Below are 14557 nucleotides of genomic sequence, written 5' to 3'. Positions count from 1 at the left end.
AATGTCCAATGGTCAAAGTTTACGATTTTCTATGAAAATCATTCTTAAGCAGATGCAGCTTGAATAAAAAAGTTGTCTTGTGATTCAGAATATTGAAACGTATTTATGTTTTGCTATTTCAAAATCATAACATGCAAATTCTCAGCCAATGTTGTTATTTACTCATTTTTCTCTTAAACTCACTTCAAGATAACTTCCTTCAATTTTAAAGACCGAAGAAAGAAAGAAAAAAATGCAGCACGACTTAATGATGGTCTTACGCCAATTGCCCGTCATATTAAACTTCAATCCATCAACATCGGAAGGGGGTCTTTGAAACTGATTAAGGCCATTACCGGCATATTTGAATCTAAAAAGAATTTTCTCCTGATAAGTTTTTTCTAAAATTATTTGTGAAGAGGATCTCATTAAAATTGATTGTTTTTTTCTCATTTCTTCCATTTCACATGTTAGAAGAGGGAGGGTTAGATGAAAACTACGTTAGTTTATTGTAGTTGCTTTATCGAATAACCAAAAGTACCATTAACTTGTACTTAATATTTTATTTAAAATCCTTGCGACACAATTTCTTAAATTTTCCCCAAATTCCATGTTCATTTGCAAAAACATTCTTCCCATCATTGCTCATACTAGACTTGCCAAAATTATTAATACTTTCTAGAATGGCCATGTATACAACCATTAATGTATTCGTTTGTTCAAATACTATGATGATTAGTGTCTAAAAGTGCTTCAAAGATATGTCATTTATAAGGCATTTTACATTCATTTTATCTAATTTCACTAATTTTACTCTCTAATTTCAATTGTTTTGCCATAAATTCAATATGTATAAATACATGGTTAAAAGTGCAAGCAATTAATCGAAATATGTATTTGCATACATGTTTGCATGAGTATTATAAATTTCAAAGAATATTTATTTGATGTATTTCAATTATATTTCCAATATGGAGCAAGTGGAGAAAAAATGTTAAAAAATCAAAATGATAAGCTGTCTCAAGTAAGATGCAGCTGTCTCGATAAAATAATCATATCTTGGGCCAAAAATATTGAACCAAGTTTATTCAAGTTGGGTTGGAAGATAAGATATGTATCTATAACTTTCATATTTTTTCAAAAAGTCAAATTCTCATCATAGGGCAATAAAAATTACCGTTCAAAATCCAGGTTATTACCTGTCATATACAACTTTTCTACGTGTGAGCAGCACTCATTGTTTTAGTCATATCTAGACTTGTAGAGATCCAATGGACTTGATATTTGTACTAATGGAAAGATAACTCGAGTGGCAACAACTTAGCTGTTGATCAAAAATCCAAATTTGCTTCACATCATATCAAAAAAATTGGTATCAAATTGCACATTCCTACTATCTCCAAGCTGTACGGAACACAAGTTGCGAATTGTCCACTTGCATGTTTAATGTTTCTCTGTCTATAAAACATGACCTTAGCCAAGGGTTTGAAGATATCAATTCATCTTCATCATATTTTAGTTTTCTTCATTTTATCTTTGTTACGTTTCATTACGTATTTCTAAACCTTTAACTAGATCTAAGGGTGAAACTTCAACGAATGTTTAGTATTGTCTTTGATCTTTCACTTTGTTCTTTAATGTTGATCTTCTTACTTGGTTGAAGCATATGTTCTACAAATGGTTTTAGTTTGTTAAATACTTTGATTTATTTTTGACAATTTTGGCACAATAAATGTTTTGATAACCCTACATACCAATAACTTATTTTGACATATTCACTCAAACAATTATCAAGGACTATCCTTTAGTGTATTTGCGACCAATGTTTTATCTTCCGCATGAGATCACTCCATAAAAGATCAAGGATAATTTCTACTCATTAATCCTAAGTGAATCCCCAACACTCTAACATTCTTCTTCATCGTATTTCCACCAACCATTCACAACTCATAAACTAGTTTATTTCCTTCCAATTCCCTGTGATTCCACCTCAAAATTTCGAGTTCACTACTTGAGACAACATACACTTGGGTTTGCAGACTTAAAGTTGTAGCACATGACTCTCATACCATAATTTTAACAAAAATGAATGTAAAAGAAATGGTATAACCACCAAAAGAACAAGTCTTTCTAAATTTACAACAAACAACCGATAGATGAAGACTAACAAGTTTGGCCGATTCGCATCTACTGTTTCTTTTGTGTGGAAAATGATGAGTTCTAAAATCAAACAAGTCATTAATATAGATAACAAGAAGGCGGTGATTTAGCCTATCAAATAATAATCATAGTTTTTCATCAGCCATTAACATTCGACAAGCACACAAATACACATATTACCATGACTACACTATCAACAAATATTAGAAGATGACACAATACACGAGCAATCAAGGAATAACAAAGACTACGATTTCCTAGAATAATTTACAAATATCGAAAACAAAAAGCACCCTATTAAGAATTTATCAACAAATATTAGAAGATGACACGATACACGAGCAATTAAGGAGCAACAAAGAGAACGATTTCCTAAAACAATTTACAAACACTGAAAACAAAAAGCACCCAATTATGATTTTATACATCAGGAGCAACAGCTTCATTGTTATTCCTAATAGAAAATGGATCACATGAAGTGGAAAGTCAACTGATCATGCATCTTATCACCTCAAACTTCACCAAATTTCTGAAACAGTTATGTAAGCAGAAAATTGGGGGAAAAGTGGTGAAAACAACAGTGGAAAGAAAATTGATGATTCAGTAATAATCCTCATCGGAATCAAAGGCATAGACATAATCTTCATCGTCATCGTCGTCGTCATCATCATGATCTACAATATTATTCTCGTCCCAAAGTGGACAAGAGCAAGTTGCTACCTTGTTTTTCCACTCAGCGCCACAGGTATAGCAAAATTCATAGCCGCACCTGCCAAAAACTATGATAAACTAAAATGCTACCAAATATAACAGCACACAACATCTATGTACTGAAGAATGACGATGCAAAAATTAAATCCTCGACATTGCTGATTCTTTTTCATTTAAGAATGGGATTTTCTCGTTTTGACTCTTGTAACTATCCTAAAGTTAAAAGCACAACAACTGCCACAAAGGATGAAGGGCTGCACATGTTAAGGGTTCAAGAAATAAAATTCATACCAGTAATTTCACTGGAGTATCTTCATTAATAAGCATAATCAACCAAAAATTGCTTCATTTGAAATGTTTGGAGTACTACTTGGACCATTTACGCTCGCTCATTGTCTCCATAAACAATAAATAATGTCATGACAAGGTTCATGGGAGGACCCAAGATATGTGATTCCATAAAATCTGAAGCAAGCAACATCCAGAAATTTGCCACACTCGAAATGTATCGATATAATATCAACATAAGCAATTGCATGCTATAAAGTTTTATTTCTGTCTCTCACTAATCAAGAGACAACTGAACTATAATTAGTAAAATTTAACTGCAAACTGGCACTTCCAACTCTTATAAAGTAAACATGAGATATTTACTAGACTAATTACATGCAGCAGCATAGGAATCCTTATCAAGTGGTGAGTCTAGCGACAAAGGGTTGGTAGAAATCCTTCTCCTTAAAACTTCATATCAACGATAAGTGTATTTTTGCACACTTATTTAATACTTAAACTAAACTTATTATTGATAAATGAGTGGATTTATACTCACAATTGTGTAATTTATGATTTTATAGGCAAAAATACCCAAAGGAAAGAAAACAAGGCAAAAGGAAGTGAAAATGGACCAAAAGCGTACAAAATTGTGAACTTAGGGACCAAAGTGCACAAATTAGAAAGTTGAAGGACATTGGACTGTTATTTTGGAGGGCAAAATTGATAAAAAAAAAAAATCAAAATTTAAGGACCAGATTGTACATTATCAAAGTTGAGGGGCATGGTGTGCATTTATATGGAGGACTAAGTTGGATAAAAGAATGAAGAAAGTCCCCGTGCACTGGGGAAGCCCTTTTTGATCTACCAAGACCAAAATTGTCTCACAGTGTGCGCGGGGGGCAATTTTGCTTGTTTCGCATAATTTCAGGATATTCTGTAATTTCACTTGAGACGATTTTTGGCCATTTAAATACTAGTTTTGGTCACTTTTAGGGCAACAATCATATGAGAACACTTAGGAAAGTATTCAAAAAGAAAAAAGGCAAGAAGAATGAGAGAATATCTAGCAAAATTTGGGAGTTTGGAATATTCAAGATTTTAATCCCTCATATCTCCAAGAATATATTTAAAGGACGATTTTCTTCCAATATCTTGTATTTTTCTATTATCTCCTTAATTTTGTAATGGATTCCCTCTTTATTCCCTTATTGCGCTTCTATTTTGCAATGGATTAAGTGTTAAATGTTGGGATTTATGGTGTAACTTGACACAAGTTTCATTAATGTCAATATTCATCACTTAATGCTCTAATTACTATGGTTATTGTGAATTTATTATTGTGCTTAAATTTTCATCATGTATATGGCCAATATATGATTGAGAGGTGGTTTGTACAATTATTGAGGGGTTGTTGTGCATTCTTGACCAAAATAATTAATGCCTTAAGTTGTTTTAGAAAATAGAGATATACTCCATAACCTAGGTGACCCATTGAGTTATTTTCAATATAATTTAATGCGGTAGGTTGGGTTTTCATCAACATTGAGATATGGTGGGTAAAACCAATCGATTAGGATTAATTTCGCTCAAGAGAGGTAATTAATTAAACATGGAAATTGGGTCCAACATTGTAACTCAGTAATTTGCATTTCCGGTTTATTGCGATATTAAATAAACGACAGTTAAGTGACATCATAAATCGCAACTCCTCTAAAATCCAAGTTTCCTTCTCTTTCAAAATTGTTATTTTAATTGATCTTCAAATTTATTTTCTTTTCCTTTTCACATATAAAATCTAATTGTGTCTTTTCAATTGTTAGAACTGAGCCAACAATTGCATAATTTAAAAAAAAATACTCCTCAAGAGATTGATACTTGGACTCACAAGTCCACTTTATTACTTGAACGCATCCGTGCACTTGCAGTATATAAGTTTAGCGAACAAAACTCCTACCAGTTACTTCACCTCTCGATATTATCCCTCCTAGCCAACACAGCTCAGCTACTGTCTTGAAGTTACTCAATGTGCTAATTTCTTCATAGGCAAAGGAAAAGGCTACCGAGTGATGGAGATCTTAATAGATATTCATATTGTAAAGTTACCAATATTTGGCGCTTATCTCAGGAAAATAATTTAGTTTCTTACATTTAATTTGTTCTCCATCTTGATTCTTTGGCATATGAAATTTCCATTTATTAGTTTGGTAGCTTCCTATTGTAAATAGAAATTTTAAGCATAAGCAATTTATTTGAATTGAAAATTAAATATAATATTTCCTCATCCAAACCCCTCTCCTCTTCTATTTCTATATACCACGTTGCATCAATAGATATCAAAGCTTGCTTCCCCCCTTTAGCCAAATCTAAATCATGGCTAAAACTTCTAGGCGTTCTTCGCCAGAAGGAACAAAAAATACCTGTGGTGTTCGTCAAATAGTTATTTATTCATCAAAAAATCAGTTACTGAGATGTTTCTAGCCCTCTTTATCCTGACGAAACATAGCATTTTCCAAGGATTGAAAAATCAAATGGACACTAGATGATTCAGTTAAGAGTCCAGCTATAAGGATCAGAAGTATGGCCACAAAGATGTTGGAAATCAGCATATATGGATACTTGTTCATCTCATGATGAGCGTAGCCGTAGTTTAGTATTGCTAAAATTCTTGAAATTCAATAATGTTGCTATTGCTGAATGCTATCGGCCCAAAGCTGAATCAAAGAATAGGTCAGGGAATCAATAGTAGCAGTGGAGGAATTGCAGCCTCCATCTTCTTGTATAAAGTTATTGATGCATTTGATGATGAGGCCAATCTTCTACCAAGTATGACCCCTTTTTGGCTTAAAATGTCATAATGTGTCTGTGAATCCAAATTTGGGAGAATAATGTGTTAACATGAACTTCTCACTTTGATGAATTAAGACCGTGGAAAATAAATGCAAGGACCCTACTTTTTGGAAGTTCAAAGAAATTTTATTTATTGTTTCAATGGTTGCATTTGAACCTACAATTAGTACTGGTGACGGACTGGTAATTGAACTTTTAAATTCTAGTTAATTTTTTTATACAGCACAGACTGCAAGCTCAGGTTACTTGTTCCTCTATTCAGGTACTAGTTCAAAAGTTGATGGTGCATCTGAGTTGTCCTACAACACTTGACAGGGGAAGCAGATGAAGACGTGTTACAGTTTTTTATTCTAAGGCTACATTTAGTATTAAAACATTTTAACTTTTTTTACATAATTTAGTTGTCTTGAATTATTCTTTAAACTTTGTTAGCTAAAGTTACAGTTGCTTGCTTCATACAAATCCTTGATTTTATTAGTATCTTGCAAACCATCTTCAGCACCACAGTGCTAAAGGAAACACTCTTTTGCAGGTCATAGAAATGATGTAATCAATATGTGGAATCGAATGCTTTCAGGACACTAAAATGAGGTCTCCAATAGCTGGCGACCAAAGTTCACGCGAGAAAACATAAGTACACAGGGAAGCGGATCATTTATGATGAAGAGGACAAGATTCAAGAGAATGACTAGGAGTTCCTGCATGGTTCTTAATGGGTTTGAGGCTGTGTTGTCTCGGATTTCATATTCATGGCTGGCTCGGGAATGGTTTATCTAGAATTCCATATAGCAATAGTCTTTAAGTTATGGAATGAAGTTAAAAGTTCGTAGGTCTGAACAAGAAAAACTCAACAATTTTAGTTTATAGAGTCTGGCCAGGAATAGTGTTGTACGAACAATTCTATTGAGAACTAGAGATCACTTTAGATTATTAAATAAAATGAGGCAGACAGGGTCTTGCACAATAGGGAAAGTTCGAGGTAGGGGGTAGAATGGATGACATGAAAGAAGCTGGGTTCAACGTGGGTTACCTGCTGAGGCCAGTGGGCCCAAAATTGATCGGGCCAAAACGGTCATGTTGCCATTCCTACTTCTGGTTATAATTACCCAAAGAATTCTTTTTCTAAGGAAGAACATGGCCAACAATTATAACGAGAAAAAAAATCCTAGCTGAAGATATTCCATAAAAATAAGACGTTAATTACTATCAATTGCTAAAAATAATTGTGAAGCTAACTGGAATAAAAACGTAAGTACCTGCAAGTCATATGGAAGCACCCTGCAGCTAGTTCAATCATATGGTTGCACTTGACACATTGGCGCCACATATGCGTTGCTGCCAAATTCTTTAACTTTACATCCTCTGCTGGGGGATAAGGATTTCTCCTCTTGAACTCATAGCAAGACATGTTAGAGTGCCAGGGTACTTTGCAGTTGATGCAAAAGTGGCCTTTACATTTTAAGCATTTTCTGGCTCCAGAAATTTCTGCTCTAATAAAGGTACTTTTCGAAGATTCTAGAACATCTTTCTTCGACATTAAAGCAGAACATTTAGGGTAAGGGCAATACACCTTCTCCGACACTGGAATTGCATTCTCCTTAATGCGCTGACTCATAATTTCCATCAGTCTAGGTGTTAAGAATTTACTACAACTACCGATTTTCAGTTCAGAATTACAGCCTTCATGTGGGCATTTAGGAAGCATCCCATGAAGCAACTTCACTTCTACATGTTGTTTCATGCAAGAGAAGCAATAACGATGCATACAATCATCGACTGAGAAAATAAGACCAACATTTTTGTCCTCTAAACAAATTACACAAGTCTCAAATGAATTGATAGTACCACTAGATTCTGCAGACTTGTTCACCTGAGAAACTATTGCTTCTCTTGCAAGTTTAAATGCAAACTTTACATCATTTCGGGCCACAACAGATGGCTGGCAGTACAAAAATTTTTCTCTAAGGAGAGCCATTTGGTTGACTATTGCTTTAACCTTTGGACGTTTGGGTGTCCATTGGCCTGTTACCTGCATTTTGAAACAATGTTAAATACTGGATGCTTGCTTTGAAGAATGTACACCAACGTAGTCTGAAATTCTATTGAGTACAGTCATTTCATCAAGTTGGACACGGAGCTCAAGTAAATCAAAAAAGTAAAATATATTTTCATCATCCATTAATATTCTTCATTACTTTCAGTGAACAGTAATTCCACGGCATTAAGGGGTGTGACCTATCTATAAACACAGTGTATATGTCCATCTATACAAGCCGAACATAATTCCAAAAAAAAATAATAATAATAATGATAAGAAGAAGAAGAAGAAAATTGCAATTACACACTTTGATTAAAAAGGTAAACCTCAAAAGTCTTAAGTCAAGTCAAGTCAAAGATTACTCCACTTGGTGAAAAGCCACTTCAACGACAACCAAAAAAGAGACGGAGATGGCTTAATGCAGAGCAATCATTTGATAAGAAAATTAAAGGTCGTGTAGCAGCAAGCGAGCAACATTAATAAAGAAAATAAATCAGGAAGGGGTGAAGCGAAAGAAAATAGAGAAAGGAAACCTTAAATCTTCCCAAAATCTTCAAAGAGTCTCACTTAGCAATGAAATTCCTTCGGTGAGTTGCAAAAAGTGCAGAGAAGATTCATACCATTTCAAGTTCAGATTGAACGAGATTGCATTTGTATTTTAAAAAGAATTCTTTGTGTGGGCAAATAATAACAAAAATGTAACACTTGAGAACAATGTCTCACAATCAAACAGTTGGAACACTGTACAGACTCAAAATTTTTCTATTTTGATACTTCATTGATGCAACACATGCGAAAACACAGAAATTTGCTTGACTATTCCTTAAAAGTAACAAGCAGCGACATTTGTGTAGTTACTTTTGTGGCTTGCCATTGTTACGTCTCAGTAAAAAACTAATTTTGACGTCAATTTACTCAAGATATAACACTAGTAACTGAACTACATGCACAAGAACAGCGTAACTGAACAATTAAAACAGCATGAAAAAGTTTCAAAATTTCTAGACAAATATTAATGATAGTCAGAACTCACATAATTGAAAATCGGTAAGTAATCGCAATAGAAAACGACCCTGTTCAAACCCAGGTCCTTCGCAGCATTGAGACCTTCAATCAAAGCCTTCATTTCTACACTTTGCCGGTTCATCCCATTCCCAAGCACTGGCTTTCTCAACTCAAACAACAACTCATCCTTTGAATCGCATATTGCGACACCAATCCCACCCAAAATAATCTCCTTTGGCAAGTACAGCTCCACCAAACCCTTAGCATAAACCCTAAAAATCTCCTCACTTCCACCGTTAGAACTTCCCTCACCGTAAGGCCTCTCAAAACGTTCCCCACTTTCCTGCCACTGATCCTCCGGAATTGTCGTCATTTCATTTGCCACACGGTGGTCGTGGATCCGAATGTGTAGATCGTCTCGAATTCTCTTAAATTCAGCTTCGGACACTGCACGATCGTTCAATTCTTGCTCGAATTTGCGGAGTTCACTAGACTTGCTAGTGAAGCTCAAAAATTCATCGTTTTTGGTGGTTGATATTAATTGGGATTTGGGTGGAGAGAATGACGCGGAGATCGAGGCGGTGATGGCTTCTTGTAGTTGAAGGTTGAAGGCCAAGTCCAGGTCGGACTCGAAATCTTCCGCAGCCATAAGTTCACAGCGTCGATCGGCGGTAATGCCGTCCAACTCCTGCGTCCTGTGAATTGAAATTGGATTTTGATTTTTCCCCAAAGTAAACAGAACTGTGCGAGTCGAGGTTTCTTTCACGGAAATGTCGCTCGTTGGCGCTAAAAAGCGGATTTCGTTTTGAGGAAATTTAAGCAATGCTCACTTAACTTTACAATTTTTATTAGAGGAAATTACATGTCTATTTTCACATATCCATTTATAAAAATGTTTACTTTTGTAAATTCTTGTAAAAATGTCCATTTTGTAATATTTTGAATCAAAATAACTCTGTAAATCATTTATAATTCCACACAAAAATAAGAAATGAATATTTTTGTAAAAAATTTATTGATCAATAAATTTTTGACACATAATTTGTCATATTTATTTTAAAAGTGCACATGTCGAATCACAATTAATGTTAGTTTTCTCATGACACAGAAACATTGAAAATTACATTTTAAGTGTAGAAAAATGTTATGTTTGGAATGAAACATCATTCTAAATATTTAAAAATGTCGAGAACAACGTTTGAAATGTCGAGAACATTTAATATTGTGATTTGACATGTACTTTTAAAATATAAACGGGATTCAAATATCGAGAATGACATTTGAAATGTCGATAATATCATTTTAATGTAACTTCTCATGTAAGCTACTTTTCGAAATCCGCAATAAATTGAAAAAATAAATAAATTGCTTTTTTTTCATTAAAGGGATAATAGACAGTTTAGTGCTAAATTTAAAAAGTGTACATTTTTCAATTGACACCCATAAAATTAGATATTTTTTAAAATACCTCTTTTTATTATTTACTCGCTCATCTTCAACGAGCCGTCCAATTATCACTCATCTTTCCATATAATTATGCACCCCACCACTCATATAACTCCCATCCCTCCAAATAAACAGAAAATTATACGTGGATAACAGTAATCAAACATGACAAATTTTATCTGTTAAATCTTGAGAGCCTAGAATTAAACCCACGATATTTCTTCTCTTAAAATCACGCCTTCAACTTATTTTCTCGACATTTCTTCACTGGAAGAGAAAATTAAGAAAAATCCTATCAATTTCTTCAAAATTCTCCATGAAATCAATGTGTTAGGCTTGGAAATTCTTCTCTTGTCTAGATAATGGAGGGCAGAGGTGATTGCAAGGCCCTCATATGGACAATAATTGTATGAAAGATGCATTGTTGGAGGATGAGCAAGAAAGACCACAAGACGGTAAATTTTTTTACTATGTTGTCAAACATGCTTTTTTTCTTATGGCAAAAAAAAAAAAAAAAAAAAAAAGGGATGTTTATCTAAATGATTCTAAACTGAACGTTTCAAAATAGTTAATATTTTAATCAGATTCACTGAAAACTTAGCCGTACTTTTGTTGCAACATTTAACCCCAGTCTTTTACATGTAAAAATACATTAATCAGATTTAGATTGAATATGTATGTACCAAACATTAACCCTAGTCTTTTTGCATTCTAGTAACGAACAATGACAGTATAAATTTGTTGCCACTTGAGTGCCAATTAAACGACTTGAAGGATGATGTGGACAATGGTCGTTTTCATTATCAAAGAAATGCATCGAAAAGAGTTGTGATTGGTCTGAATGCAGACCTAAAATTTCAAACAGCTGGTGAAAATGATGGCTTGGAATTAGATGATCCTTATTATACATATTCTGAAGAGGAGTTGCATACCGATCACTCTTCAGGTGAGGAAAATAATTATCGTTTCCCCCACTTATGATGCTAAGATAGAGTAGTTTGATCCACAACTAGAGGTTGGAAAAGAGTTCGAAAAGATAGAAAAATTTAAGAAGGCAGTTAGACATAATGGAATTGTCACTAAGCATAATTTGAAGTTTAAGGCGAGTGATAAGAGAGCACGGGGAATGTGCAAAAAAAGGATTGTAAGTGGAAAATTTGGACTTCATGGAATAAAAAGAAGGGATGCATGCAAATTAAGATATTCATTTCACAGCATACATGCATACGAGACACAACTCATTATTAAGGTGGTGAGAGATGACTAGAAATTACTTATCAATAGCGTACTGCATGGCGTGCTAGAAGACACGCGAGGATACTGATTCAGGGCTCTAATGAACACCAGTTTTGCCTGCTTCGGTCTTTTTCTCATGAGACTTTGAGAAGCAATCCAAGATCCACATATATGGTTACCGCACATGAGTCGAAGTTTCAATGGATTTATATATGTCTAGAAGCTTGCAAAAAAGGTTTTATGAGTGGTTGTAGTCAATTTTTAGGCTTAGATGAGTATTTTTTGAAAGGGAATTTTGGCGGACAGATGCTTATTGCAGTGGCACTAGATGCCAATGATTGTATTTACTCAATAGCATATGCAATAGTGAAGGCTGAGAATGATAGAAGTTGGAAATGGTTCGTTAGTCATTAGGGTTAAGTTTTAAGGATTGTAAATAGCAATGAATGGACTTTTATGATTGATAAGCAAAAGAGATTACAAAAGGTTATTGAGGACTTGTACCCTGGTGCTGAACATAGGTTTTGTGTGAGGCATATGTATACAAATTTTTTTAGGGTTGATTTTAAGAGTTTGGCACTTAAAGGTACTTAAGGAAAGCTACAAAGTCAACTACTGTGCCTGATTGGATTTTTTGGGTGGATGAACTTGCGAAGGAGAGTACGGGCGCATATGAGTGGTTAATGAAAAAGGATCCATGTAAATAGGACTTGTACCCTGGTGCTGAACATAGGTTTTGTGTGAGGCATATGTATACAAATTTTTTTAGGGTTGATTTTAAGAGTTTGGCACTTAAAGGTACTTAAGGAAAGCTACAAAGTCAACTACTGTGCCTGATTGGATTTTTTAGGTGGATGAACTTGCGAAGGAGAGTACGGGCGCATATGAGTGGTTAATGAAAAAGGATCCATGTAAATGGGGTAAGTCTCATTTCTCAACTAAGTTAAAGAGTGATATAGTGCTTAACAATTTATGTGAAGTTTTTAACAATGTAGTGTCTGAGGATAGGGAGAAATCAATCTTGACTATGTTAATTGACATGCATATTAGCTGCATGGAGAGGATTCAATCAAGAGAGATGAGATTAGAAGAGCCAAAGGACTTTTGTGTCTTAAGATCCAACAAAAATTTGCTAAATCTATGGAAATAGCTGAGGAGTGTGAAGTAGAGTTGTGTGGCGCCCATAGTTCTATGTGAAATGTTCGACTAGGAAATACGTGGTTGATTTGTTAAACAACACCATGTACATGTAGGAGATGGGATTTGACAAGGATTTATTGTGGGCTTGAGGTTACTGTTATACTAAACACAGGGGATAATCCTATAATGTGCATGAGTGCTATACAGTGCAAACCTATCTACAATACAACGAAAAAATTGTTAATCACATTAACGGTAAGAAATTGTGGCCAGTAGTGAATCTCTTCCTTTACAACCATCGGGTTGGGTTGTGGTGAAGAGTGGAAGGAAGCAAAGAAAGCAGCAATAGGAATATGTAATCACTCATTTCGTCTCCACTTTAAGAATGAAGAAAAAAGGCACAGTGAAAATGACTTGCGATGTATGTGATTTAATTGTCCACAACAAGCGTTAGCATGATAAGGCAGATGCAGGAAATGAGGTTTCTGTCTTGTTTTACTATGAAATTAGCATGTTCTAAAGTTATGTAGTTGAAATTAAGTTTTTAACTATGTTTCCTGATTTCAGGATTGGGATGGAAATGATCTCAATCATATAAATCAAGATAGATCTGGCCAAGTTGAAAGTCAAAGTTCAAGGGTAATTTTTTGGTTTTGTTAACCTATGATTTCCTATTTCTGAGTCTTAACCATTTCTTCTAACACAGGCCAAGCTAGTTCCTAGAAGAGCAAATGAGAATTCAACAAATGAAATGCAGCAAAATTCTCCAATAAATGGATACATTTTCATGCCCACAACTAAACTTGGGGTCACAAGTGATGCACAATCTAACAACAATGATCCTTTTCCTACTACAGTAAGGCAAACTGAAAATATTCTACTAGCCAACATGGTCGACAATTTTTCGTCTTAGAAGCCCAAGAAAATGCAAGAAAGGGGGCTGATAGGGTAAAGCACACAAAAGTGGTCAAAGGATCAGCTCCTTTTGCACATCCAAGGATGAGGAAGAGTGGAGCAACTCAGTAAAATTATTTTTAATTGGTAACCTATGTTCTAAATGGTTGTAGTTTAGAGTCGTCATGGAAGTTTTTGACGACGAACTACTTTTTGCTGTAGTTTAGAGCATTAGAGTGGTCAGGGAATGTTTTTGAAATGTAGTTTAACCACCATTCTAAACTAAATGTTTTTTGAGTGAATGGTTATATTCCGGCAGTATACTAGTTTATATTCCTAATTTTGAGAATAAATGAACTATAATTTAGCAACATCTAAGGACAATGTTTACTGGTGCATATTCCAGCAGTGTATTTTATTCCAATAGTTTATATTCTAGCAATGTACATACCAGATGGACCTGATACTTATAAAATAACACTTGATGCATCTGATTCTGTGTCGATGCACCCGCTTTCAATGCATTAGCACCTGCTGATGTACCAACTCAGGCTGGTGCATTATATTGATTCAACTCAATCTGGTGCATCACATTTATTCACCTCAATCGATCTCAATTTTCAATAAGCTCATAAGTAACTTCTAATTTACTCACAATATTGCCCAACTATCAACTCAGCCACAAAAAGGAAACAAACCAAGGTAGAATCTGATTCATTCATTTAATAACACAAAGTTCATAAAGAAGTTACAACTATTTCAACCAACTACATATGCGCATTACAACAAACAAGCTATTCTACTTTTGCCAAATGTATTACTCCAAAT

The 14557-nt window shown here is 34.5% G+C and overlaps 2 protein-coding genes across 2 annotated transcripts; one reads left to right on the top strand and one right to left on the bottom strand.

The window, feature by feature from the left end:
• Positions 1-2350: 2350 nt before the first annotated feature.
• Positions 2351-9824, bottom strand: LOC111405908. The gene is made up of 3 exons (XM_023035011.1): positions 9042-9824; positions 7227-7999; positions 2351-2908 (listed from the first exon to the last, which is right to left on the bottom strand). Exons 1-3 carry the CDS (start codon positions 9660-9662, stop codon positions 2740-2742), a joined length of 1563 nt encoding a protein of 520 aa, XP_022890779.1. The 5' UTR covers positions 9663-9824; the 3' UTR covers positions 2351-2739.
• Positions 9825-10667: 843 nt separating this feature from the next.
• Positions 10668-14091, top strand: LOC111406995. Its single transcript, XM_023036339.1, has 3 exons — positions 10668-10914; positions 13403-13474; positions 13542-14091. Exons 1-3 carry the CDS (start codon positions 10876-10878, stop codon positions 13746-13748), a joined length of 318 nt encoding a protein of 105 aa, XP_022892107.1. The 5' UTR covers positions 10668-10875; the 3' UTR covers positions 13749-14091.
• The last annotated feature ends 466 nt before the right edge of the window (positions 14092-14557 follow it).

The sequence above is a fragment of the Olea europaea genome, chromosome 12 (assembly GCF_002742605.1).
Source record: "Olea europaea var. sylvestris chromosome 12, O_europaea_v1, whole genome shotgun sequence".
In the NCBI taxonomy this organism is placed as follows: Eukaryota; Viridiplantae; Streptophyta; class Magnoliopsida; order Lamiales; family Oleaceae; genus Olea; species Olea europaea.
This window is presented reverse-complemented; position numbering and strand designations above follow the sequence as displayed.

Excerpts from the sequence above, each read along its gene's own strand:
- LOC111406995 (XM_023036339.1), top strand. The coding sequence starts at position 10,876 with ATGCATTGTTGGAGGATGAGCAAGAAAGACCACAAGACG. Across the intron at positions 10,915-13,402 it reads GCAAGAAAGACCACAAGACG|GATTGGGATGGAAATGATCT; the intron begins GTAAATTTTTTT and ends TCCTGATTTCAG. Across the intron at positions 13,475-13,541 it reads TTGAAAGTCAAAGTTCAAGG|GCCAAGCTAGTTCCTAGAAG; the intron begins GTAATTTTTTGG and ends CTTCTAACACAG.
- LOC111405908 (XM_023035011.1), bottom strand. The coding sequence starts at position 9,662 with ATGGCTGCGGAAGATTTCGAGTCCGACCTGGACTTGGCCTTCAACCTT. Across the intron at positions 8,000-9,041 it reads ACTTACCGATTTTCAATTAT|GTAACAGGCCAATGGACACC; the intron begins GTGAGTTCTGAC and ends TTCAAAATGCAG. Across the intron at positions 2,909-7,226 it reads TGCTTCCATATGACTTGCAG|GTGCGGCTATGAATTTTGCT; the intron begins GTACTTACGTTT and ends AGTTTTTGGCAG.